The sequence below is a fragment of the Saccopteryx bilineata genome, chromosome 10, assembly GCF_036850765.1.
Source record: "Saccopteryx bilineata isolate mSacBil1 chromosome 10, mSacBil1_pri_phased_curated, whole genome shotgun sequence".
Classification (NCBI taxonomy): domain Eukaryota; kingdom Metazoa; phylum Chordata; class Mammalia; order Chiroptera; family Emballonuridae; genus Saccopteryx; species Saccopteryx bilineata.
The window spans coordinates 34,930,831-34,957,237 of record NC_089499.1 but is presented as its reverse complement, the minus strand read 5'-3'; the positions used below and the strand labels follow the sequence as shown (position 1 = coordinate 34,957,237).

Below are 26,407 nucleotides of genomic sequence, written 5' to 3'. Positions count from 1 at the left end.
AATAAACTTTTTAGACAGGAACAGTTTGCTGATTTACAACAGCAATGTGGGCAAAATAGAGGGGCGAGGATTTGCTCTTTATCTCCACAGATATGGGAGACCAGTGGATACCTTCCAGAAAATTAAAGCCTTGTCATGAGACCGAAGTGGAAGAGAGGGAGATTTAACATCTTTGAGTCACCAGAAGAGAAATGGAGAGACTAAGCCTAGAGCCAAAGGTTATAGAGAAGTGAAGATGAAGACAACTGCAACACGAAAAGCTGAACTGCCTGCTTGGGAGCAACTGAAAAAACTTAACCAGGAGGCAGAAAATGTTTTAATTGGGACTAAGACTGCAAAAACATCCTTGACTCTGTTTCTGGCAATATTGGTTGTTGTGTCTGTAACAATAAGCGGAACTATTCTTATTGAATTTATATTCCTAATTTTCTTTAAATAGACTTGTTAGTTGGAAAAACACCCCCTTTTCTTGTTTATGTTAATAATTTTGTTTGGCTTCCAGGACCATTTGACAGCCATGGGCCCTTAAGGCCTGAAGAAGAAGGACGGGTTACATCAAATTATACTGTGGGATCAGATAGATTACCTGTTTGTATAGGTGCAGGAAATCATTGCTTCAAGATAAAATCACAGGGTTGGTTATCTATTATACAAAATGGGTCACATCACCTTATTCTATATATTACAAGGGTAGACCTTTCAGACTTATGTATGTCTACTTTATATGTTCATGATTGGTCCTGTGTTCTGGAATGAATCAATTAATCTCATTACCTATGTGAATTGTTCTTTTTATACATGTCTCAATTTCTCTATTAATTATAATCAATCTGTTAATTCTCTGTATATACTTAAAGCTAGAACAGGAGTCTGGATTCCTGTTCAGATGCATAGACAATGGCAAAACTCGCCTGAAATGTATTTAGAAGATGAGGCTCTAAAAAAGATATATATGACACTTTCAGAGTAAAACTGAAATTGCTTTCTAGTATACCTTTATTAAGTAGTATTGCTGATAGATTATCTAAACTAAACCCCGTTAAACATTTACAATTATTAGGAGCTTCTACAATAAGCACATTAATTGTCATTTCTGTTTTGTTTTTGTATTTGCTTAGTCTGGAGAAAGAGCAGAAGCAACTTGTGACGTTCCAGAGGATGAGCCTCCTTGTACCCCATAATGTTGCAGAATGAGTTAAAGAAACAGGGGGGAGCCTGACCAGGTGGTGGCACAGTGGATGGAGCATTGAACTGGGATGTGGAAGACCCAGGTTCGAGACCCTGAGGTCATCAGCTTGAGCGTGGGCTCATCTGGTTTGAGCAAGGCTCACCAGCTTGAGCCCAAGGTCACTGGCTCGAGCAAGGGGTCACTCGGACTGCTGTAGCCCCCCAGTCAAGGCACATATGAGAAATCAATCAATGAACAACCTAGGAGCTGTAACGAAGAATTGGTGTTTCTCATCTCTCTCCCTTCCTGTCTGTCTGTCTGTCCCTATCTGTCCCTCTCTCTGACTCTCTCTGTCTCTGCCACAAAAAAAATGGGGGGAGGGATGTTGGAGGAGAGCCAAAGTACTGAGTGACTTTCTGTTTCCATCCTGAGGAAGTGAAGGTTGAGACCAAGCATACGTGACTGAAGGCAGTCGCATCCAGGGAAGGCCCCAAGGACACGATGCTTGGCCCTGCTGGAGCTTTCTGCAGGTCAGGAATCAGACAGCAGATGATGGGCGGTTATGTCTCAGAAAAGGCAAGAGAAATCTGATCTGTTTTGCAAAACTAAATAATAAAATTGTACACTGTATTCTGCTTGTTAGTTTCTTATGCATGATGTCATGTTTCTGCTTAATAAATTGGATAACTGATCTCTCTAAGGCACCTCAATCCAGGAGAGATTGGGGTTCTCCACTTGCAGTATTGTTGCTGCCTCATTCCTTTGCAGCTCTTCTTCATGAAACCCTGAATACTAACAACAGTCTCAGGACTTCGGTGAAGTCTGAGGCTCTTGCTACCTGAAACTTCTTCCTGTTCACCTTTCAGAGGTGTCAGGCCTGCACCACTGTCTGAAGGCTCTACTCCTGATCCACTCCCATTGTTCTTGCAACAGAAATTACCCTCAGTACATTTCTGTACTTCTAACTCCGTCTTAGTGTCTGTTTCCCAGAGGAACCAGCTGGCACAACCAGTAAATAACTATTTTCAAAGAAAAGCCTTACTAAGCATGTTAAAAAAAACAGAGACATGTACCAAACGGTGTTTGGTCCTTCTATGTCATATGTAAAGTGCCGTCATGGGTTCCAATGGGAAACAAAGCTGCTGCAAACAACAAAAAGGACCAGAGTGCACCTGTACCACACACTGTGCTTGATAAAATATCTTACTCCCATCAGTGTGCATATTTAGCAAATGCATTAAGGTGTCTGGGAGAATGACTTTATGTGACCACTTCTATTAAACTAAACACTATCCTATGGTCATTGCAAAAGAAGAAACCATAATTTTTCACTGTTGTTGGTTCAGATAAGCAATTATTTAAATGGAACGGTATTTATAAACAAAGGAGCAATGGCTAGAGGACTCAAAAAGCATGTTCCCATGCCTCCAAGACTGCTCCTTTACTTTTCATGTTTCCAGTAGTCACCTGCCCCATGCCGTCACTGAGCTTAGAGCCTAGCTGAGTGCTTTGCAAACATAAATCACTGAGATTTTGTTACCTCTTCTGATCCAGTACGTCTAGAGTGGGGTCTAAGATTCTACCTTTCTAGTAAGTTTTCAGGATGGCAGTGATGCTGGTCCTCAGACTGTGCTTTCAGTAACAAGGGGCTGGCTTGTTGGCTCTCAGCGGCTGTGCTGTGACACACCTCTGTTCTGCGCATGCTTCTCAGGGTTGCCATCAAATTTGAATCAATGACTATTGTCAATATAACAGGAAACATAATTATACTATAACACCTGCTAGGTGGAATTTTTGAGCTTAGAGATCAACGATTGTAGGAGGAAGATTAACTGAGAGTAAACGGAAGACGTGAGGTGTGCAATGTCACTAGAAAGCTCCAGAGAGCGATGGGGTCCTGGGCACAGGAGAGAACATGGCGTGTGACCATGCTGGCATAGTCAGGATAGTGACTCACCCTCCTCATCAATGATACAGAGCTAATGAGGCCAAGAAAACACTAAAAAAATTTTTTTTCAAAACCTGCTTTTTCTTAACCCACAGTCACTTTCTAGCCCTTTTAAGTATAGCACTAAAATTTCTCACTCAGGTGCCATGAGGACACAAAGATTAGTGTTGTTAAAAATGTGTGATCTCACAAATAAAAGGAGGCTAAATATATAACTGCAGACTATTTGTTCATAAGCAACCACTTATACAAATTGTCAAGTTATATGTTTGTGTGTGTGTGTGTGATAGAGACAGAGAGAAGGACAAATAGGGACAGACAGGCAGGAAGGGAGAGATGAGAAGCATCAATTCTTTGTTGCGGCACCTTAGTTGTTCATTGACTGCTTTCTACATGTGCCTTGACTGGGGGGGCTACAGCAGAGCGAGTGACCCCTTACTCAAGCCAGAGACCTTGGGCTCAAGCTGGTAAACCTTGATCAAACCAGATGAGCCTGCACTCAAGCCAGTGACCTTGGGGTTTCGTCCCAGTCCAACGGTCTATCCACAGCACCACTGCCTGGTCAGGCTCAAATTATTATATTTAAAAATGGGGTTGTGGGGAGGTGCAGGGTGGAGGAAAGTAAGGGGAACTTAATTCTGTGCTATCTGAAGCCAGGAAAACAGGTCACATAGAGTTAAGCTGGAGAAAGGGGTTGGGTTTGTTTATTTTTCTTAGATTCAAAAGAAAAATTAACCTGATATATAAAAAGGGTAAAGTCACTTTGATCCCCAACACCCAAAATGCCCAGGTATAAAATGCAGTGAAAGATCGCAGACATCTGAAACTCATGGACAGATATGTTCTGAGTCAGACACCCTTTAACAGCAAGAAGAAACTCCCACTAACACTATAAAGTCAGAGAGAGAAACCCAGCCATGTCAAGGGGTTAGCAGGGAAGGATGATCAAAGTCAGCTGGGAAGCTGGGTATGTAAGTTACACTGCACATTCATAAAACTGTATCCTTACATGTGGGTGCCAATGCAGAGAACAATAACAGGAATTTATGAAGAGCCAACCCTGCAACCTCAGAGACTAGCCTAACTGGACACCTGCAAATGCTGGTGACATCACAAACGTACTTTCTGCAGAGACACAGAGGAAAAAACCCCACAATATATATGTATAATAAGTCACATTCATTACATTGTTCATACACAGACATAAGACTATGAAACATGACAATCATTTGAGATCTTTTTGTAAGTTTCCTATTTTTCTATTTTGAATTTCTTTTTAGACAAGAAAAAGAGAAATTGGAAAATGCTGTTAGTCATGAATGATAAAAGGTATTTGATACAATTGTTCCTTACTGGAAATTTTTTTTTTTTTAGAGATGTGCTTTTAAAAAAAGAAAGAGTTTGACAAATGAATCTAGGAGGTGCTGATACTGACATGGCCCTCCTGACTTTTTACAAAGATCAGAGAAGACAGATTTAAAATATCTATCACAATACCTAAATTAAATTCTGCCCTAAACACCAAAGCAAAAACTTTCAATCACTTCAACAACAAATTAACATATGAATCGAAGATGGTTATTGTAAGGTATTTTTCCCTGCGGAGAAGGAATAAAGGGGCCGGGGCCACAAAGTGTGGAATAATAAAAGGCTTTATTGAGTACAGCGCATCCCACCGGTGAGGTTCCCTGGCCCCGAAGAAAGAAAGATGGATAAAATGGAGACCAGGGAAGTCGCAAGGAGTGACCCGTGTGAGGGATATTTAAAGGAGTCCTCTAGGGAAGTCGGGCTAATATGACGTGGTGAAATTTTACTGGCTGGCAGATGGTGGCTGTTTTCCAAAGGGCTCCAGGGAAATTTCTTTTGGCGCGCTTGGTTGTGGGCGGTCCTAGCCAAAGTTTGCGGGTCTGGGTTCCCCACGTGACCATCCCCCATTATCCACCGACCTTACAGTTATTTGACTGGAAGCAGACATTTCCCAATATAGCTGCACTAGTTTCCTGGGGCAGCTTCGCTTCCTCTGGGCATCGTAACAATGCTCTCCAGGTGGTGGGTGCACGGCCCTGCGGACAGCTGTGAAACTTCCGTGCGTGGAAAATAATTTCATCAACTAAAGGAAAACCATGCCATGGCATCTCCAAAACACTGCCTGAGCATGCATTATATGAGGTTTTAGTCTATTATATTTTGCATTCTATCCTACTTTAAAGCCATGATTGATGCTTATTTAATTTTCTGCTTAATTGAATAATTCCAAGCCTGAATAACCAAGGCCACTTCAGGATGTTCTCTGTCCGACCAGCAGGGCCTTTAGTTTATTAATTACTGTATAATTCATATCCAGCTAAGGGATGAACCATGGGGTCACATGCATCTTCCCCAGGGGAGTAACTTATCTGAGAGGTCCGTGGGTGCTGACTTTCTTTAGGAATAACTAATGTTCTGGGGATTGATTTTCCTCTTATTTCTCTTCTGCCTGCTTAGGCCACAATGACAAAGTGGCTGTTGGGGCAGGTGTTATTCTGTGTCTACTTTAATTTTTTGTATTAAGTAAAATCTTTTAAATTTCAGTTAGAGGCACCTACCCAGCTTGTCATGCAGAAGAAACATTTTAAATTATTAAATATGCCTCAGGGTGGAGGGTCAGCACATCTTCATTCAATATTAGATTTATTCTAATTATACTGAGCTCATAAAATTAGGGAATAACTGCAGGAGTAAATATGAGAATTAGGTGGAAACACAAATATAATTTAGTGGAATATGTAATAAATATGAAATAATATCCACCATCAATTTATACTTATAAATCAAGTCTTTAAGTTTCTAAAGCTCTGGAAGAGGTGGGATACTAAGGAAGACAGAAGTGGCATCTGATCCTCTTTTCTCAGAGCTGAAGAGCCAGGTAGATCCACAGCTTCCCTGTCTAGGCTGGGGGTGGAGTCTGGGCATTTACTCTTCATTTGTTTTTGCTCAAGTTGCTTTGATCAGTGGTCCCCAACCTTTTTTGGGCCACGGACCGGTTTAATGTCAGAAAACATTTTCACGAACTGGCCTTTAGGGTGGGACGGATAAATATATCATGTGACCGAGACAAGCGTCAAGAGTGAGTCTTAGATGGATGCAACAGAGGGAATCTGGTCATTTTTAAAAAATAAAAAACATCGTTCAGACTTAAATATAAATAAAACAAAAATAATGTAAGTTATTTATTCTTTCTCTGTGGACCGGTACCAAATGGCCCACGGACTGGTACTGGTCCGTGGCCCAGGGGTTGGGGACCACTGGCTTTGATGGCTTCTGGGTCCTACAGAAACTACTGATGTGGTTCTCTGCCATGCCAGTGGGAGCCCTCCCACTATGCAGACTAAAGACAGGGGCTCAGGGATCTCAGCCTCTCATCTTTAAATAGCCAATTTACCTCCTGAGAGAAGACCTCAAAACTTTATTAGTGCTCCTGGTGGAAGACAATGTTGTTCAGTTGCCATTAGAATAAAAAAAACTCTATGATCATTTTGAGGACTGAGGACTGAGAACTATGTATCCCAAGTAATATCTAGAGACCTTCCCAGTTGTTTACTATCTCCATGACTTTACCAAAGTTTCTCTCCACCATGCATTAGCTAAAACAAAGACTGATGAGTATTATTCATGGTGTTTTCTTTTCCCTTTTTTTTTTCTGGATATCTTATGTTTGTTTGTTTTTTTATTTATCAACTTTATCTATATGAGTATAATTTATAGACAATGAAATGTACTTATTTAAGGCACAGAATTCAATGACTTTTGCCAAATACATACATCTGGGTAACCATCACCACATCAAAGTATCAAACTTCTCCATCACCACAACAGGTTCCCTTGTGCCATTCTGGGGTCAATAACCACTGGCCTCACTTCTATCACTCAAGTGCTGCTGGTTCTAGGACTTTACAGAAATGGAACCACTCAATATAAACTCTCTTGTTTGAGGCTTCTTTCACTCTGCATAGTGGTTTTGATAATCGTCCATATTGTTGCATGTATCAACAAATTGTTATTTCCATTGCTAAGCAGTATTCCATTACATGGATAAGCTATATGTTTGTTTAATCTTTGGTACTATAAATAAAACTGCTAAGAACATCTGTGTACAGATCTTGTAGGCATGCTTTCATGTCTCCAAAGTAACTATATAGAAGTGGAATTGCAGTCAGTCAACATTTTCTTTTCTAAAATTAAAACAATAAAAACATGTCATTGTCTAACAGAGTTTATGTCCTTATTTCCACCTGGACATTTAAAAGGAAGAGATGACACCATAAGTCACAGAGCAACGCGCAGTTGGAAAGGGCATGTAGACTTCCCTCAGGCAAGTGAAGTAAGACCATCGTGGGTCCGAGCTTCTTCCTAATGTGGGGGAGGAGAGTGGCTCTAGGAGTGGCTGGAAGGAAAATTAAGAAGCGACAGCTGGTCAGGCTGTCAGGAGGCAGTCAACGCCTATGCCAGCGAAGCCTCCGCATTTGAACAGTTGGGTTGAGAGTCGTGCTCTGAGCATGCCCAGGGCCCACGAGACCCAGACTATTCCAGCTTTCAACAACTGCTCCTCTGAAACTCAGCTGTGAGGTGCTGAGATAAGGCTAAAGTGCAATGAAGTGCTGGCAAAAATTAATAATAGGCCAGAAATCATCAGCATTACATATGAGAATTTAGATATAAATCCTTATTTAAAGGGGTAATTTCTTTAATGTTCCAGTTGTGCTTTCTCGTTTGATTATAATACTTACCCATGACTCTGGCAAGATTAAATCAGCTATAGTCAACTAAATGCACATCAAATGTAAATAATGTCTTACCTTGTTTACTTTCTCTGTGACTAAATCCTTACATCCCAGAGGGAGTTTTTCCATTTAATATAAAAAAATTGATTAAACACTTGGTCTAGGAACTTAAAAAATGACTGTGTAATTTTATTTTACATATACATGCTAGGAAAAAACAAAACAAAACAAATAAACTTCCTCTGTGTGCTGAAAGTTAGTAGTCAAGTCTCCTAAAAGCCAAGGATGATGGGGAAAATAATAACCACTTCATGGTTCATCAACAAATTACAGTCTCATGTCTCAGAATTTCATGACTAAGCTGTGACCACTAATCATCTTGTAGTCGTCCACCATTCCTCCAATCAATCATCAACCCAAAGGTTATATTTTCATAGTTCAAGCATCTCTTTTCAATTTAATATTTAAGAAAGAACAGAATTTAGATAATACAAATTTAGAGAGAGTATGAATAAAGGAAATATTTAAAGTATTTTACAGGGACACTGGCCTAACTGAAAGTACTGTGTTTTTGGATCTTATAGCATATTATGGACATCTTAGTAGTGTTTCCTTTTAACTCATGCTATCTAGTGGTCAAAGGAGATTGGATCATTTACAGTTTGGCTGGTAAATCAATACCCTACTGAAATCTCCATGTCAAAGAGACAAAAGGAGAGGTAAGAAGGACACCAGCTTGAGTTTCCTGGTAACAGCTGGCATGTGTGGGCTTCCTGAGGAGTAATTCAGCTACTGTAGCTCACAACCATTAGCAGAGACACACAAAGAATCTCCACCTTTTGAAAGTCCAATTCATTTGACACACTGCTCCTCCCTGCCATCTCCAGATACATGCATGCTGATGGAAATGGAGAAGGTATAGCACTCGTAAGCAGGAACATTAGTGTCCTGCAGCAAATTACTTATGTTTTTGGCTTGTCATCTATAAAATGAGTAATAAGTATTTTTCATTCTTGAACTCAGAGGCTGGGCCCAGACTTCTAGATCCTAGATCAGTGGTCCCCAACCTTTTTTGGGCCACAGACCGGTTTAATGTCAGAAAATATTTTCACGGACCGGCCTTTAGGGTGGGATGGATAAATGTATCACATGACTGAGACAAGCGTCAAGAGTGAGTCTTAGACGGAAGTAACAGAGGGAATCTTGTCATTTTAAAAAAATAAAACATCGTTCAGACTTAAATATAAATAAAACGGGGCCCTGACCCGTTGGCTCAGTGGTAGAGCGTCAGCCTGGCGTGTGGAAGTCCCGGGTTCGATTCCCAGCCAGGGCACACAGGAGAAGCGCCCATCTGCTTCTCCACCCCTCCCCCTCTCCTTCCTCTCTATCTCTCTCTTCCCCTCCCGCAGCCAAGGCTCCATTGGAGCAAAGATGGCCCGGGCACTGAGGATGGCTCTATGGCCTCTGCCTCAGGCACTAGAGTGGCTCTGGATGCAATAGAGCAACGCCCCAGATGGGCAGAGCATCTTCCCCTGGTGGGCGTGCCGGGTGGATCCCAGTGGGGCGCATGCGGGAGTCTGTCTGACTGCCTCCCCGTTTCCAGCTTCAGAAAAATACAAAAAACAACAACAACAAAAATAAAATGGAAATAATGTAAGTTATTTATTCTTTCTCTGTGGACCGGTACCAAATGGCCCACGGACCGGTACTGGTCTGTGGCCCGGGGGTTGGGGACCACTGTCCTAGATGACCCACTCAACATCCTGTTCTGAGGCTTCCTCTTCACAGATAGTGCAGGCCCCGCCCTTCCACAGAGCAACAGGCCATCCATATTGGGGGTTACTGGCCTAACTCTCAGTTTTATATTCTTGGGAAGAAAGGCCCATGGAATATTTTTATGCTGCCAAATTCTACTTGTGGAAAATAACAAATAATATATTAAAGAAATGCCTGAAGAGAATTGTATCCATCTGATATGACCACACATATTTGTCAGGTATTTGTTTCATCAGATGGCTGCCCGCAGTGCCAACCTCAAGAGCATCAGGTGCTAGTCTCCCTGCAGCCAGAGGAGGCAACACAAGTTCAACAGTTCGGTCAGGAAAACATCAGATGCAAATCTGGGCTCAGATGACCAGCCAAGCCAGATGCGCTACCTTCAATCTCACTACGAGAGGAGAAGTCCACTGCTGCCAGAGAGAACTGTTATCCCATCATGCGGCCATGAGCATGCGGCCATGAGCATGCACCTCACAGACCTCCAACTACAAGGAGCGTAGCTGGCCAAGGGCCCAGGTGCTGGGCTCTGAAACCCCTCTCTGCATTCTCTCAGAGGCACGGGCTACTGCCGGTTGCAGCAGTTACAAAACCTGGCCTCTGATGGCAGACTTTGCCTAAGGGCTTCCTGACACCTTGGCTGCCTCTGTCTGCTTAAGCAGACTACTACACCTCACCTCACCTCACCTCCTTTCTTTCCACTTGGAATTAACCTTGACTCCTAGTCTGATGGGTTTCTCAGCCTTTCCCAGCTCCTTTCCTATTTCCTTTCATGCAAGCATTTCTCCTAATTACGTCTTTGCACTTTTAATCCCATCTTGGCATCTGCTTCTCAGAAGTCCAGACTAGCATATCATTCATTCATTCATTCATTCATTCATTCATTCATTCATTCAAGAAATACGTGCTGAGTGTGTACAATGTCCTGGCACTTTGTCCTAGGCCTGGGGAGAGTGGTGAAAGGCTGAGAGGACCCCTATGGCAGCCCTCCCCTCAGAGTCATGAACCGCTTCGCTTTCTTTGGCTCCTACTGTGCTGGACACTGAGCTAGGAGGACATCATGCGGCTGGGCCCATTTGTTTTTCACAACAACCATACAGGAGGTATTATTCTTGTTTCATGGGTAAGGAAACTGACACCCAGAGAGTCAGTTGCCAGGGGCTTTCTTGATAGCCAGCTTTTTCACTCAGGTTTTCAACCATTAGGCTATGACGTATCTCCCCTATTCAGTGACAGACCTGTGCACAATTTTTTCTGGCAATGATTATGCATCTGAATAGTTGATTTTCCAAAGCCTGACTTCATTTCTTCAGTTTAAACTTATGAGGGCCAGGAACACCACTTACAGAGAGAAAACCAAAGCTTCAGAACATCCATAGTCCCTCACTATTCCAAAGTCAGGGTAATGACAGCCACTTTAACCCATGCAGGGAGGCCCCTCACCTGCTGTGAATTTCTAACTCAGTATTGAGCAAACAAGTATGTGAGGCTTGCTCGCTTGTACTTTGCCTGATTGGTGCATGAGCACGGGGGCAGCACCGTGTATGTAGTCTATGTAAGGCTGCAGGTGCTTGTCCTCAGGGAGGCAGATTGTAGATTGCAGATTGCCTGCCACCATTGAGAAGGGCCATTTTTGCTATTGTTTTCTGGAAAAGGGTCCCCCTACCCTGCCCTGGCCTGTTTCCTCGTCAGCTGGAGAAAGAGAAGTAGTTTTCCCTGCCTGCTCGCTGGTCCGCGGTTGCAAGACTTTAATAAACAAAATAGCCCACTATTTTCTGGCTCCACAGTTCCTTTACCATCTGCCCAAATCTGACGTAAACCTGCATGACCACGGCCACCCGCCTTACACTCAGCTTCACTATTACAGAAAAATAGGAGAGGACAGACTAACCTCTTGGCTTCTCTGCTTTTCATCCTGGTCACAGCCCAGCTCTGGCAAACTGATGGAAGGTCATACACATCTAGGGCTTTACTCAGAGACCAGCCAGGCCTGCTGCAGGGCCAGCTACACTGACCCCCGTGTCCACTGAAAGCACCCTCCTGAATACTGATGCAAACTCATACCATGATCTCCAAGGTCAGTGATGGTGTCCTCTGCACTTGACTCAAGCACCCCGAGGTCTGGGCAAGAAACGGGCCACGGCTCAGGCAGGCTCTCTGAAGTCGGGTCATCGGGTTGCTTGTGGAAGATAATTAACAATTCAAGAGAAACATAAAAGTAAGCAGCACTACCACAGATGCAACAATATTCTTCTTTAGAAAACCACAGCTGTCCCTAGCCATAATGCAGTTCACATTGTTTGGTCTCACTGTATAGAGGATTTTAAAATTGTATATATCTAATTTTGTATCGTGGATTTTTCGGGATATTGTGGGATTTTGCAGTATATAGGCATTTTTATATATGTATTATTTTAACTATTTTTGCAGTAAAATAAGCAAAATAAGTGTGGGAAAGGTTTATAAGAGTGTGGGGAGGGTTTATAGAGCCTTAAAATATATATAAATAATAAAATAAACAGAAGGTCGCTACTTCGTGGATTTTCGCCTATGACAGAGGGTTAGACCACTGTATTGGAAAACAAAAACCTATCTAATCCTCTCCTTTAAACATGTTAACATTTGCAAATTTCAAGAAGGCAGCATGAGATAAAAAGACACAGTGACTTGGGTAAACTGGGCAAAATATATCAACCTCCTCTGGCCTCAGTTGCAGGCCCATGAGTAGCGTGAGGCCAATGGAATGCCCAAAGTACAAAACCGAAGGAGACACGACCCTCAGGCTCACGCAAGAGCGCGCTCCGTCAGCGGCTGAGAGCAAGCGCCTCCTTCAAGTCTGCACGTGGGTGTGGCACATGCCTCACCTCCCTCTCATCCCGCCCCCTCAGTGTCCTCAGCTCAGAATGACAGGTATTGATTTGGATGACTTCCAAACTCTTGTCTAGCTTTAAAAGTTCTGTGATCCTATCAATTCCAATTTCCTAAAAGAAAGAGATCTAAGAGGCCACATGAAAGAATTCATACTTCAAAAAAGGTTAAATTTCTCAAGTATATCAATAGGTATTTCAGTACATCATTTTGCTTTTTTTTTTTTTCAGTTTTGTGTGTGTGTACTTACAACTGAGAGCTAATGCCGAATTGACCTATTTTCCTTGATATATGACCCTCATGGAGAACAATTCCAAAAGTGTCTTCTTATTAAAAACAGGAAAAGTTCTAACTAATCTTAAATGAATAAATAAAAGCGGAGAGACTCTGTGGTGCAGCATTTGTGAAAATACAGTCACAAAGTATTTTAATGAAGTATGTTTGTTGTACTGCATATTAACTGTTTGTGGGTCAAATAAGTTTATAAATATGATATATATGTTTGCTCACTTATAGCTTGCATTGGTGTGGGGGTCAGGCTGTAAGCAAGCAGGATCCTTATAGCCTAAGGCTTAGTTTTAAGACTAAGCCTTTTCCCACACCCTTGAGTGTTGCATGATGCACTCTCATAAGGTGAGGAGTCACTGAGCCATTTCACCCACAGGTGTTGTAAAGTACCAAAGGCTACAGAATTAGTATTAATATTTTAGGAGGCTTGGAGAACATTTTATTAATTTGGGTTAAGGTGTGCAGAGAAATTGTGAGAATAGTCTCTGTACTGTGTGATTGGCATGACCAGGATGGCCCTTGGCATTGTATTGTAAATGCAAGGGGAGGAAAACATGGATTCCCAGACATTCCACCACACCCGTGGGGAAAGGGGTGAATGGCTAGCCAGGTGCAGGAAGAGAAAAGCCAAAATAAACCTTTTCTTATAGCAATGAGCCATTTGCGGGCATTTGTCCCCACCAAAACTACCTCTCCTATGTAAATGCGTGTGTGACTCTGGACAGAGAGATAGCAGATAAACACTAGATAATATAGGAATGCCTTTAATATGTAAAAATACATCTTTCTACCATTGTGTTGGTTTGTAAATTTTGTTTTCTCCAAAATGATGTATGGTTTGCAAATTGAACGTGGTCCTATCATGTTAAAGGACATATGACTATAACCAATAGCGGTAAGGGGCTCCTAATTGCAATTTTTGCTTCTGTACTTCCCACTTACAAAACTATAAAAACTAAGTAGAACAAAGGGCCGGCGCACTCTCCGTCAGCTTTCTGTAGGAGTTCCTGCCGCTTGGCCAAGCTAGACAATAAAGCTTTGATGTGTAAACGATGGACCTTGTTCCTGTCTTCCATATTTCGGGTCCCTCCGAATTTGGATTAACATAAGGAATCCCATTTATGCCTCAGATAAGTGACTTTGTATCAGAGACTTCCTTGTTTGTATATTGGATTAAAGGTTTTGATTTCTGCACTATAAAATGGGGCAGAGGAGCCCATGTTGTAGGAGAGCAGAGAGGAGAGCAGAGAAAGGCCACGTGGAAGAGGACAAGCAGCCAAGATGGCAGAGTGCTGGAGGAGAAGCCAGTTTGTGCAGAGAGAAGAAGATGGTGAATAAGGCTGGTGAGGTAGAAAACTTTGGTTCTAGGGAACTAGGATAAGTCGGTGGCTTTGGGAGCCCTGAATGGAAAGGGAAGTGTTTTATTTCTTGCCCGCTGGGTGTAAGCTAGGATTAAATGTAATGGCCCACCAGTTCTTAGCTCTGTTGTTTCATTACCGTCTGTCTGAATCAAATGTGAACCTGCACCAGCCAGGCGGCTGTGATGGTGGCCGTGACTACTGGCTTTACACTGTTGCAGGAGGAAAAACTGGTTTCAAATTTCAAAGGATCAGTGATCGCACACAGAACTTTAAGAACAAAGAAGGGAGATTGCATAAAATGTATTTTTATGTGTACTTCAGAAATTACTTAAAATAAGTATTTGGACTCTCGATTAACTTTGATTCGCTGAGGTTCTCTTTGAAGAGATAGAATTGTTTAATTGTTTCCCTTTTGAAGAGAAGAGATGGAATTGTTTTCATTGTTTCTCTTAGAAAGAGAAGACTTGATCTGATCCCTGATCTGCAGTGCTGTTTCATGTATGGAGGTCTGATCTCTTCTTCACTTTTCCCTGAAATCCAATTTTGATAACCTTCCCAACTGTGTATGCCACAAGATGAAAAAAGAAAAATAGACTGGGCTTATTGTGTGTCTGATGGTGTCTAGGTGTTCTTAAGCTACCATGCTTTACAGAAACAGTGCCTAACATGACTCCACATTCAACCATGCTTCAAGATTTCAAAATCCAAATCTAGCCAAGCAGAAAATCACTGTGAAAATAAAAGGCTCTGTCAGGTAGGTTCTGAGAAATGAAACAACCCACTCTCCTGAAAGCCTCAAACATTTTTTATCACATGTTTAAGAGGCGACAGAGCCAGTCCATTCTCTCCCCTAACCCTGATTCTGTCTCCTGCAACTGCTTTTGAAATATACAGTGGCTTGCTTCGGCTGACCTGAGAGACGGAAGCAGAAGCCTCAATGAAATTAGGAAGAAATGAAATCATAAATATGTGTGTGGGCAAAGACAGAAACATTTTCCTCTTTCTTCCTTTTCTCTTTTATCATGTTTTACTCTTGCATCTTGCATCTGATTAATTCAATTTCTTTCTTACATTTTACTTTATCTTTTTCAGCTCAATAAGGCCTTGCCTCGAGTGTTTAAAATCCTCCAATCCCTCAGCAAAGTGTTGGGCTTCCAGTTCTTCCTCCTTTATTCTCTGAATGTCATTAAACCTGCCTCACTCTTGTGCCCTGAATACGAATAAAGTCACCTCCTGGCCTGGCCTTCTCTCTTCATCCTTCTCCTCTAGCGGACACAAAAGCCTTCTGTCAGGAAGCTCCTCCTTTCTTCCGTCCCCATTAAATGCTTTTGTTCCTTAACAAGGTTGTAAGAAGGTCTATTCATCTGTGGCTTTCCATAGTCTTTCTTTATCTGAAAGTGAACTGCTGCTCCCAAGATCCCCGGTTTCTGTCCTTGCGGTCCTGTACCAGTGGCATTGGAAACCCCAGGAAGCTTGTTAGAAGTGCAGCATCGCAGCCCCACCCCAGACCAAGCCAATCAGATCTGCATTTCAACAAGACCAACAGGGGATTTTGAAGTCTGAGAAGCCCTAAGAATTTGGAGGAGAGCCAGCTGACTGGATTTGAGAGATCAAGCAAGGTTTTCCTGAAGAGGAGGTGTCATTTGAAATAGAGGAGGTGCGATGCTAGCAATGGGGAGGGGGGGAGGGAAATTGCACAAAAGAGGACTGGAGACCTGGGGGGGGGGGGCGCTAAGCAACCCTGTCTGCAGAACTGAAACAGCTAGAAGAGGACATTGTTCTCAAGACCCGAGTATCTGTCTGGAGCATTCCCTGCTCCCATCATATGCAAACTTGGGAAACATGCTTCTGGAAAGTTCCAGGCCAACGATGTTGGTGATACTAAATCTTAGAAGATCAAAGGATGATCCAACGTCTCTGGCCAAGACAGCAGCAGGCACTTTCCCTCCTGCTCGCTTTGCTGCTTGCTGATGAAAAGGGGATGGCGTTGGGAAGAAATAGTAGACAATGTGGAGCCAGGATTTCATAACGTCCTTGCGGAGTCCTCTTTGTCTAAGGCGGGCTGAGATCGGATTCTCCGTCCGGCTCCGTGTTCTGTGGCTAATACATAGCTAACTGAATCTCCTGAGATTCTGCCTGCGCCACGGTCTCGGTCCTAACTTACTCAAGGGTCCACCAGTGACCCTGGTGTAGAGGAGAGACAAGACCTACTGTAGTGCAGTGGTTTAACATCATACTGGAAATGAAAACACAAAAGGGAGTATTTTGAAGGGTCAGTAAAGAAAAGCATAAAAGCTAAGTAAAAATGTAAGGTCATGATTGAAACTACATTTGTATTGGCCATATGGAAACTTTAAGAATAGAGAAAGTTGTTTCATTTTTTTTTAATTGGGGTAACATTGGTTAATAACATAACCTTCAGGTGTACAAGGTTATAATTTAGTATCTGTATACTCTAAAAATATTACCAAATCTGTACTTATAAATTTCTAATCTTAGGGAGTAAAATCCCTTAGAAGCAGGGGCCTCTGAACATTTCAGGAAGAAAGTCCCAGTTTCTAACAGCTGATTGAGCGAAGTAGTTTACACATATTAACAAACACAGAATTCATGTCAGGCTCCTTGCGAGGATCTGTGTGGGAGTCTGCAGCCCTCAGACTCGTGGGGAAGAAAGCCACCTTCCCAAGTTCTCTTTTCGGGGCCTGGGAAGTGTCTGGGGCACTGGAGAAAGGCACCCCATGGCTCGCAGGGCCATCAGATGGTGGCATCAAGACCCCCTCCAAGGAGGGGTCCCGCACGACTGCTCACCCCCTGCCCAACCAGCCAGCAGTCTCTCCACCCATCAGGGTGCCCGTCCCCCATGTCCCCGGGGCTGACAGCAGATCCCACAGCTGGCTCCACTCAATGGAGTGGGTGATGGGTGGGAAGGGGGGAGGATTCAGCACATATTGCCAACATCCCCACACTCACCGCAAAAGGGTCCGACAGAGGGACACTTTTAAGGTCAGAAGCGGCTGCCCTCCCCACCACACACACACACCGTCTGGTCCAACTTTGGTTTGCAGAACTCTGAAGTACTCACAACCACTAAATAATTGAGAAAGGTGCATCACCTCTCAGAGGGAGGCAGAGCACAAGTGTTCCGAGGCTGTGCCTGGCTCAGAGTGGGCTCTGCTGGGAGCCCCGCAAGCCCAGGGTTCGAAGCCTCTGATGACTCAGTCACAGCGGAATGAGCATCCGCAGACTTCGGGACCATCCCCACAGCCTCAGCGGGGCTTGGTTCTTCCTGCTCAAGGAGGGAATCTACTTCAGATGCAGGGCTCTCCAGTGAATGAACAAACAGAATGTGAGACGATTCTCCATAAAAATGACTCCTTCCCAAGAGACTTCTACCAGAAGAGCTAGGAGTTGGTGTTGATGTCTATTGTGCAAATATGACTTTGAAGAAAGACTGCCTTAAGTATCAGAGCCTACAACAAGGCCTATTTTTTTTGTTTGTTTTTTGTTTGTTTGTTTGTTTTTGTATTTTTCTGAAGCTGGAAACGGGAGAGACAGTCAGACAGACTCCCGCATGCGCCCCACCGGGATCCACCCGGCACGCCCACCAGGGGTGAGGCTCTGCCCACCAGGGGGTGATGCTCTGCCCCTCCGGGGCGTCGTTCTGCCACGACCAGAGCCACTCTAGCGCCTGGGGCAGAGGCCAAGGAGCCATCCCCAGCGCCCGGGCCTTCTTTGCTCCAATGGAGCCTTGGCTGCGGGAGGGGAAGAGAGAGACAGAGAGGAAGGAGGGGGGGGGTGGAGAAGCAAATGGGCGCTTCTCCTATGTGCCCTGGCCGGGAATCAAACCCGGGTCCCCCGCATGCCAGGCCAACGCTCTACCACTGAGCCAACCGGCCAGGGCCAAGGCCTATTTTTACACTGAAGAAAACAGCATTTGCTATCCAGGGTCTTGGAATGCAGAGGACATGAAATTGAGGTTCATTTCATGTGAATCTGCAACTCTATTTATTATTGGATATCTAAATAATTCTTCAAAGTTTGAATGGGATTATTAACACAAGGCATGATATTGATGGGAGACAAAATAAAAAGGGCAAGAATAAAAAATAAGTCAAAAAGACAACAATGGACTAAAGAGATAAAGCAACAATAACATGGCTGAAATTTAAAGTTAGATATACACATATTTGTTCTGCAAAGTCATAATTTTAACTCATCAACTGTTCATTCAGTGCTGATTATCTTGTACACATGATATTGATGGGAGACAAAATAAAAAGGGCAAGAATAAAAAATAAGTCAAAAAGACAACAATGGACTAAAGAGATAAAGCAACAATAACATGGCTGAAATTTAAAGTTAGATATACACATATTTGTTCTGCAAAGTCATAATTTTAACTCATCAACTGTTCATTCAGTGCTGATTATCTTGTACACAGTAGAGACTTGATATATATTGGATGAATCAATTGCTTCATCTCTAAGTGCAGCTGCTTTGAATTAGTGTAGTTATTAACTGTTGACCCTTTACCTCCTCCCCGGAATTGGGCTAAGTTACTCTGGATGCTTCTTTTCCTACCCAACCGCCCGCATGAATCTGAAAAATCGGAAGCAAAGAAAGGTTTTATGTAGAACGCAAAATAAGAATACTTACATGGAGTACATCAACAGTTAGCTGCTGAAAGTTCCGAGATCTCAGTTCTTGCATTCGTTTGTTGTTTTCTTCATATTTTTCTTCCACAAGCTTTCTGCAAATGTAAAGCAAACGCAGAAAAACAGCTGCAATGAGCTAAAACCACATCTATATTATACAGGTAAGTATGACCCCTGTTTCAAAAGGCGAGCTGGGATGTTGGAAAGCCAGGCCAATGGGTCTCCCTCTCACGAAGATGTGTGCGCAGTGCAGTACCTGCTTGATCCTCCTTTAAAGCACACACAGGGGTGCTCTGGCTCCTTATTCATCCTTGGAACTCCCAAAATACAGAAGAAGACAGTACCGACCCCTGTGTGTCCTCTGACTGTAATGACAGGGGTGTGTGTCCCTGATGCTCAGTGCAGGACTTAGCACATGCTAATCACTCAGTAACTGCTTTCATTCTAACTGCTTTCAGAATGAAATAAGCACATAAACAAGGAAATACAGCAACATTTCAAATAACTTAGGAAAAAGAATATGAGACTCACTGTGGAGGGGAATTTTTCTCAGACACATTTTCTTTGTTTTCTCTACTACAAGACAGTTGAATTTAACAGATCTGTTACTAAATTAAAAGACAGATGTGAGCTCTTGTGATTACTTGTGTGCTAATTTATACTTAGATTTTTTTTTAAAAGTCACTGAAAATTCTTGTGGTCAAATTTTCTTGTCAATAAAATGGGTGCATTAGCCTGACCAAGTGGTGGCGCAGTGGATAGAGCATCAACCTGGGACGCTGAGGAACCAAGTTCAAAACCCTGAGGTTGCCAGCTTGAGCGCAGGCTCATCTGGCTTGAGCACGGGCTCACCAGCTTGAGCATGGGGTCGATGGTTTGAGCAAGGGTTCACTCACTCTGCTGTAGCCCCCCAGTCAAGGCACATATGAGAAAGCAATCAATGAACAACTAAGGTGCTGCAACAAAGAATTGATGCTTCTCATCTCTTTCCCTTCCTGTCTGTCTGTCCCTCTCTCTTTATATCTTTTACTAAAAAAAAAAAAAAAAAAAAAAAAAAAAAAAAAAAAAGATATACTATAACCCTTTTGATAACAGACCTATTTCTATCCTAAAACACATGACCACTCTCGAATCCCAGAAACTACAATCAAAACCAATTCCAATACAAGTCATTCATAAAATCTAAACCAAACATTATTTAAAAGCCACCATCTTGAAGAAAAATATTAACTATCACATAGAAGGTCTATGACTTTCTTTAGTATATAAAAGATAGTTTAAATCGAAAAAAAAATAATTTGTAACATGGATGTAAGTAAATAGGCCCTTTAGTCTGTTCCAATTAGAGATTTAATTTTCTTTTTACAATGACATGAATCATGAAAACCTGGATATATTGCCATTTCTGAGATGTTAGTGTAGTAAGGTACCAAAAAGCTACAGAATTAATATTAATATTTTAGGAAGCTTAAAGAACATCTTATTAATTTGGGATGGGCGCAGAGAGATTTTGTAAATGTGATTTCTGTATTTGTGAGATTACCAACTCAGGATGGCCCATAGCATTGTATTGTAAATGAAGAGGGGAAGGAGATTTAAATTCCCGCCCTTCCCCCCACACCTGTAAGGAAGCAAGTAAATAGCTAGCCAGGTGCGGGATGAGAAAGATGAAAATAAACCTTTTCTTATACTGATGGGCCATTTACAGGCATTTTATCCTCTACCGCCATGGAAACTCCCCTCCCCTCCTGAAAGCCTATAATTAATGTATATATCTCTAAACAAAGGAGTGGCAAATGAACACTAAAAATTTTAGGAATATCGAGGCGCCAAGGACCCTGCGTCCAGGTGCCCAGCCGCCGCAGTCGCTCGGGGCTCCCGACTACCTGGCCCAGGACGCCTTCGAAGAAACCCCAGGGCCGCGTCCGTCGGGGGAAATGAGAGGAAACAGCTGCCGCGAACGTGGACTCAGAAAGTCTTAGCCCAGCCCTGAGTCTTCTCTGCCGAAACCCGCAGGCACTGATCCAGGCTCGAGCCCAGGGCGCGGACTCGGCCCCGCCTGGCGCAGAGGCCACTCGTAGGGCCGCGCCGTCACAGGCCTGAGCGCAGCCTCCCTGGTCTGCGCGCCCCCTGGAGTAACCGTGGCCCTGCCCTGCTGCCCGAGGCGTCTCCGGAGCTCCTCGCGGGAGAGAGTGCCCTGGCGTCCGGGGCAGCTCCCAGGAGAGGAATCCACAGCCCTCAGCTGCTTCCCAGTGAAGTAAGGACTGGGTGCTCCGAACTCTTGGCCGCGCCAGCCCGTTTCATTTTGTGAGCCCCCGGACTCAGCCACTTCCATGGGGACGCTGGCAGAAACCTCTTCGGGCAGGAATCAAGGGAAAGCCTGGGTCCTGTGGCTACAGGTAGAAACTGTTAGTCTTTTCCGACCCAATGGGAGCTGCGCCATGTCCCCTCTCCGCGGGTCCTAGGTAGGGATCGCAGCTGCGCGTAGCCCCGCTTTTCCGTTTTGCACGTGTTTTCTATTGAAGCTGTGACGCTATCCCGTGTGGCCTCCACTCTGTGCAGCTCCACTCGCCTGTGGGGCAGGGGGCATCTTCTTGACTGACGCCCTCCTGCGGTCGTCACACCTCGCGGTGAGCAGTCTCAGCTAAGGTCCTCCATTAATCGCAGAAATGAAAAGACTTCCCAGCTTTTTCTATTGAGATTTTTAATTTACATCCTGGAACTATTTCTCCAACTGCACCGGGACCGCAGTAGGAAGAAGCATGGGCTGGGAGCCAGACATACCGAATTCGAGTTTCACTCCGCACATTTTTTTTGAGTAAACTACTGTATGCCAGCAGTGGACAAGACAGATGTGGTTGCAGTCCTCACCGAGGGGGGAAACAAATTTTAATACAGTGACTTGTGTATGGGCGATGAAGTAGAAGTATGTAATGATCTGAAACCTTATAACCGGGGGACATCAGCTAGTTGGGGAAGGGAACATGTTAAGGAAGAGAAAGAAGGGTTCCCCAAGGAAGTGATGGTTGAAGAATGAATGAGTAGTTATCAAAGAATCTAGAAAGGGACGAATAGTCCAAGTCCAGGGAATAGCATGTGAGTCTTGCCAATACAAGTTTGGTTGTCACCCTCCCTGAATTTTTCTCATAGGAAACATTTAAGACAGTCTAAAGCAGGGGTCTCAAACTCAACTCAGCATGTGGGCCACAGAGCAAGATCACAGCTGTTCGGCGGGCCGCACTAGGTCTACAAAAGGCAACTGTTATGCAACACTTTTCTCACTGCAGTTGAAAACAAAAAAAAAAATCAGTACAACAAGCACAATCGTACATGCAGTTTACTCAGTGTCACAAAACGACCAGAAACTGTAGTTCGCATCACAACTGTTGTTAACTAAGCTAATATCTAGCTAGGATGCTAGAGAAATGAAAAATACAAGTAGGCCCCTAGGCTTACTTAATTTTATCTAAAATACTTTGAACTTCGTGGATTAGTCTGCGGGCCGCACAAAATTGTTCGGCGGGCCGCATGCGGCCCATGGGCCGCGAGTTTGAGACCCCTGGTCTAAAGGTTCCTAATCTCTCCGAGATGGGGGTCATAGACATCTTTCAGAATCTGAGGACAGACAAGAGCAGCAAGTACAGACATTGGGAGAAGGGATGAATATTTATCTATCTTTGCTATATTCTTTAAACTATCCCTGGAAGGGTATACAAAAAACTAATAACACGAAAATGAAGACAGAGGTGGAATTGGAGGAAGAAAGTGCTGTGTACTTCATGAATATTTGGAGAATTGAACAATGTGGATGTGTGATCTATTTGTAGTAAAAGTAGGTTCTTGAAGAAGTGGTTGGTTCTAGGTCTGGAGCAGGAGAAGCACAAGGTGTGCTGGAGGCATCTGGTGCCAGAAACCACAGAGAGGAAATAGGCACTTCCTGGACGGGTCTTCCATTGGCCAAATTTGGGGTGACTGAAGCATCAAAAACACATTGTAGATGAAAACACTTTTACTATAACAGTTCATAGGACCTGAATATCTATAGTGATACTCAGGGAAAGGGATGGTGGATGGTAAAGCTGAAAGAATGTAAAAATGTTTGCCAACTAACAAATGTACAAAGATTGAAAAAATCAGAAAATGTAATAATTCATTCAAGAAATAATCATCATTGATCACCAAAACCACTGAGTGAAACATTGTTGGGGATGAGGACTTTCACAAGGTGATATCATAGTATCACCCAATTGATCGGAATCTGGATTAAAAAGAAAAAATCTACAAAGACATTTAGTTAAAAATTGAATATGAATTGTATATTAGATGACATTATTAAATTAATATGCATTGTTTTAGTAGTGAAAAAAAATTTAGGAATATCTTTTAATATGGAGAATGACATTTTTACTATTGTGTTACCTTATAAGTTTTAATGTGTAACAACGATTTTTTTTTATGAATGCTATAGACAAATGTTATAAACTTGCTAATGAATTGTGTCCCATCTCCCTCATCCTTTTCTCCAAACCTGTATAGGTGAAAACAAAGGTTGTAAGCTTATGCCATGATGTCATGCTCTCCCCCGCCCGTGTGTGATCAAGGGTATATAAAGAGCCCCTGAAATATTTTTCACGCACATGATTTGGGCCTTCCAGATTGCCCCATGAGAGCTATATGCGGCCAGCATATTTAATAAGTCTCCTCCTTTAATAAAACCCTTCAAAATTCATCTGGATTTGGTGTCTCTATGTAAACCCGCGGAATTGAGGTTTGGGTACTTTACAACAGTAGAAACAGATTTGGGACTATAGGTTGATGCAAGGGCTCAAATGATTTCTGTGAATATATTTTCTCAGTAAAATTCACACTCACTGGTATAGTGGTTTGCAGAAATCAACTTGTACTGGCTCCCAAAAGCAGACTGTGTATATACTTTCCCAACTGAACAATCAATGACATTACATTAGTAGCCTAAAATTGGCCACGATGGGAGTTTTCACACCATAGAAATCAGCAAACAAATCAGTATCCACCTACACTCACCTCACAACCCCAGAGGTGGCTGTTAAACGTGCACCAGCACACAAACACTTTGGAGGAAGTTTTTTTCCACATTTATTAAAGAAAACATGTCTTTAGGAAAAATGGTCTCACAGATTCTTACTTGGTTGGTTCATTGTAAGTGTTATAAAGTACTGCACCCCAGATTCTGAAAGGCACTGTACCTCATTTCATCAAGTTCACATAGAGACACCCAGTCCAGATGAATTTGGAAAAGTTTTATTGAAGGAGGAAATTTATTAAATATGCCAGCTGCATATAGTTTACACGGGGCAGCAGTCCCAAATCATGTACCTAATTAATATTCTAGGGGCTGGTTATATGCCCTTAATTATACATGGGCAGGAAAAAGCCTGACATCACAGCATAAGCTTATAACCTTTGTTTTCACCTATACAGGTTTGGGAAAAGGATGAAGGGGGGGGGGGGATGGGACACAATTAATTAGCAAGTTTATAACATTCATCTATAGGATTCATAAAAAAACATTTCTATACATTAAAACTTATAAGGTAACACAATAGTAAAAATGTCACTCTACATATTAAAAGATATTCCTATATTTTCTAGTGTTCACCTGCCATTCTTTTGTTAAGAGATATATACATTAACTACATGCTTTCAGGGGGGGGGAGATGTAGTTTCCATGGGGACAAATGCCTATAAATGACCCATCAATATAAGAAAAGGTTTAATTTAATCTTTCTCTTCCTGCACCTGGCTAGCTATTCACTTGCTTCCTTATAGATGTGTGTGTGGGGGGGGGAGGTCAGAGAATCCAACTCTCCTTCCCCTCTGCACTTAAAATACAATGCTATCAGCCATTCTGGTTTTGATGCTAATCACACAAGCATAGAAATCCCATCTACAAAATCTCTCTGTGCCTAGCCCAAATTAATAAAATGTTCTTTAAGCTTCCTAAAATATTAATATTAATTCTGTAGCTTTTTGGTACCTTACAACATAAATACAAGAATACGCTGAAATCATTTTTCAGACACACTTGACAAAGTCACAAAATGAACAGATTTGAGTTTCAAGTCTTTTCTGTCTCTCTAGTTCTCTGTTGGGGCTTCTAAGCTACCGAAAAGTTGGCAGAAGAAGAAAGAAGAAGATTAACTGGGAAAATGGATAACCTACCTACTGAAAAATCCATCTTTGAGAAACAGGGATTCTCAGGTTTTGGAATTCCCCCTTTCTGTGGCAGGCGTCCCCAAACTACAGCCCCCTGAGGCCATTTATCCGGCCCCCCACCGCACTTCTGGAAGGGCCATCTCTTTCATTGGTGGTCAGTGAGAGGAGCACTGTATGTGGCGGCCCTCCAACGGTCTGAGGGACAGTGAACTGGCCCTCTGTGTAAAAAGTTTGGGGACCCCTGCCAGTGCTATTTCCCATCAGCAGCACTGCCTTGAGCTAGACTTTTCAAAGGGCTTTACTTGACAGAACCAAGCTCTTCTTCCAAACTACTCCTTACTTCCTAAGGCCAACAACATCCTGCCAGTACCTTCTTCTCCCTATAGATCAGCCAGCCTCATGGCAGAGGGGACACAGCAAGCCTCTAGGGCAGTGGTTCTCAAACTTTTTTTAAGTCAGGGAGCATTTAAGATCCTACAAATAATTGTAGGCACACTATATACAAATTTCTGAGAAATATGTTATAATTATTAAGTCAAATATTAAAGAAAAACATATAAAGTTTAAGCATGCTTTTATGGTAGTTAAACAAAATAAATACAACAAGATTAAATTTATTCTGACATTAAAAACTTTTGTGTTACGTTTTTTGAGTTATGCTTTTTAGAATTTGTAAAAAAGGTTAAAAAATAAAAAAAAGACAAAAAGTTATCTTTTTATATATATAGATACATTCTTAGTAAGATTTAGTAAATTCAGCAGGTCGTGGCACAAATATGTTAAGCTTTTTTATTCTTGTGTTTATGAGCCTGATGTGTCCTAGCGATTTCTTCAATGTTTAGGCATATATTTGAAAGGCCAACTCTCATTTCCCCATCAATACATTGAAGAATTTCTCTCTTTTTACTCTTAATTGTGTTGAGGGTAGAAAATCCTAATTCACATAAATAGGATGTTGAAAATTGTAGTAAAATGTTCAAAGCTTTTTTAGATACTGCCACATATTCTTCTTTTATAGAAATCCAAAAAACTTCAAGAGACAATTCCTTACGTTTAATCATCAATCCACGATCAGTGGATATAGCTGCCAGTTCTTCTTCTGTTAATGTTAAACCAAAATCACACGAAGCTTCCATAAATGAATTTCTAATCCAATCATAGAGTTCAGTGTTAAGTGATGGAAAATGCTATAAATTAAATTCTGCTTGTCAGCCTTCAAGTGTATTTTAATTACACTTAATTTTTGCTCACTTCCAGAATCAGATTCTTTAATATCACGCTTCTTTTTGAGAAATCTCTCCATTTTATTTGGGTGTATTTATCTAAAAATAATATAATGATGTATTAATAATAAACATAATAATGATGTGTTAACAAAAAGAGCAGTA

General features: G+C 42.4%; 1 protein-coding gene across 4 annotated transcripts in view; it reads right to left on the bottom strand.

Moving 5' to 3' along the window:
- NEK11 (NIMA related kinase 11) overlaps positions 1-26,407 on the bottom strand; it is a 275,610-nt gene that overhangs the window by 130,806 nt on the left and 118,397 nt on the right. For all 4 annotated transcript variants that reach the window (XM_066245120.1, XM_066245119.1, XM_066245121.1 and 1 more), the window contains 2 exons: positions 18,826-18,919; positions 11,717-11,831 (listed from right to left, as the gene is read on the bottom strand). In XM_066245120.1, the coding sequence (XP_066101217.1) occupies positions 11,717-11,831; positions 18,826-18,919 (209 nt within the window). The remainder of the gene's footprint in view (positions 1-11,716; positions 11,832-18,825; positions 18,920-26,407) is intronic.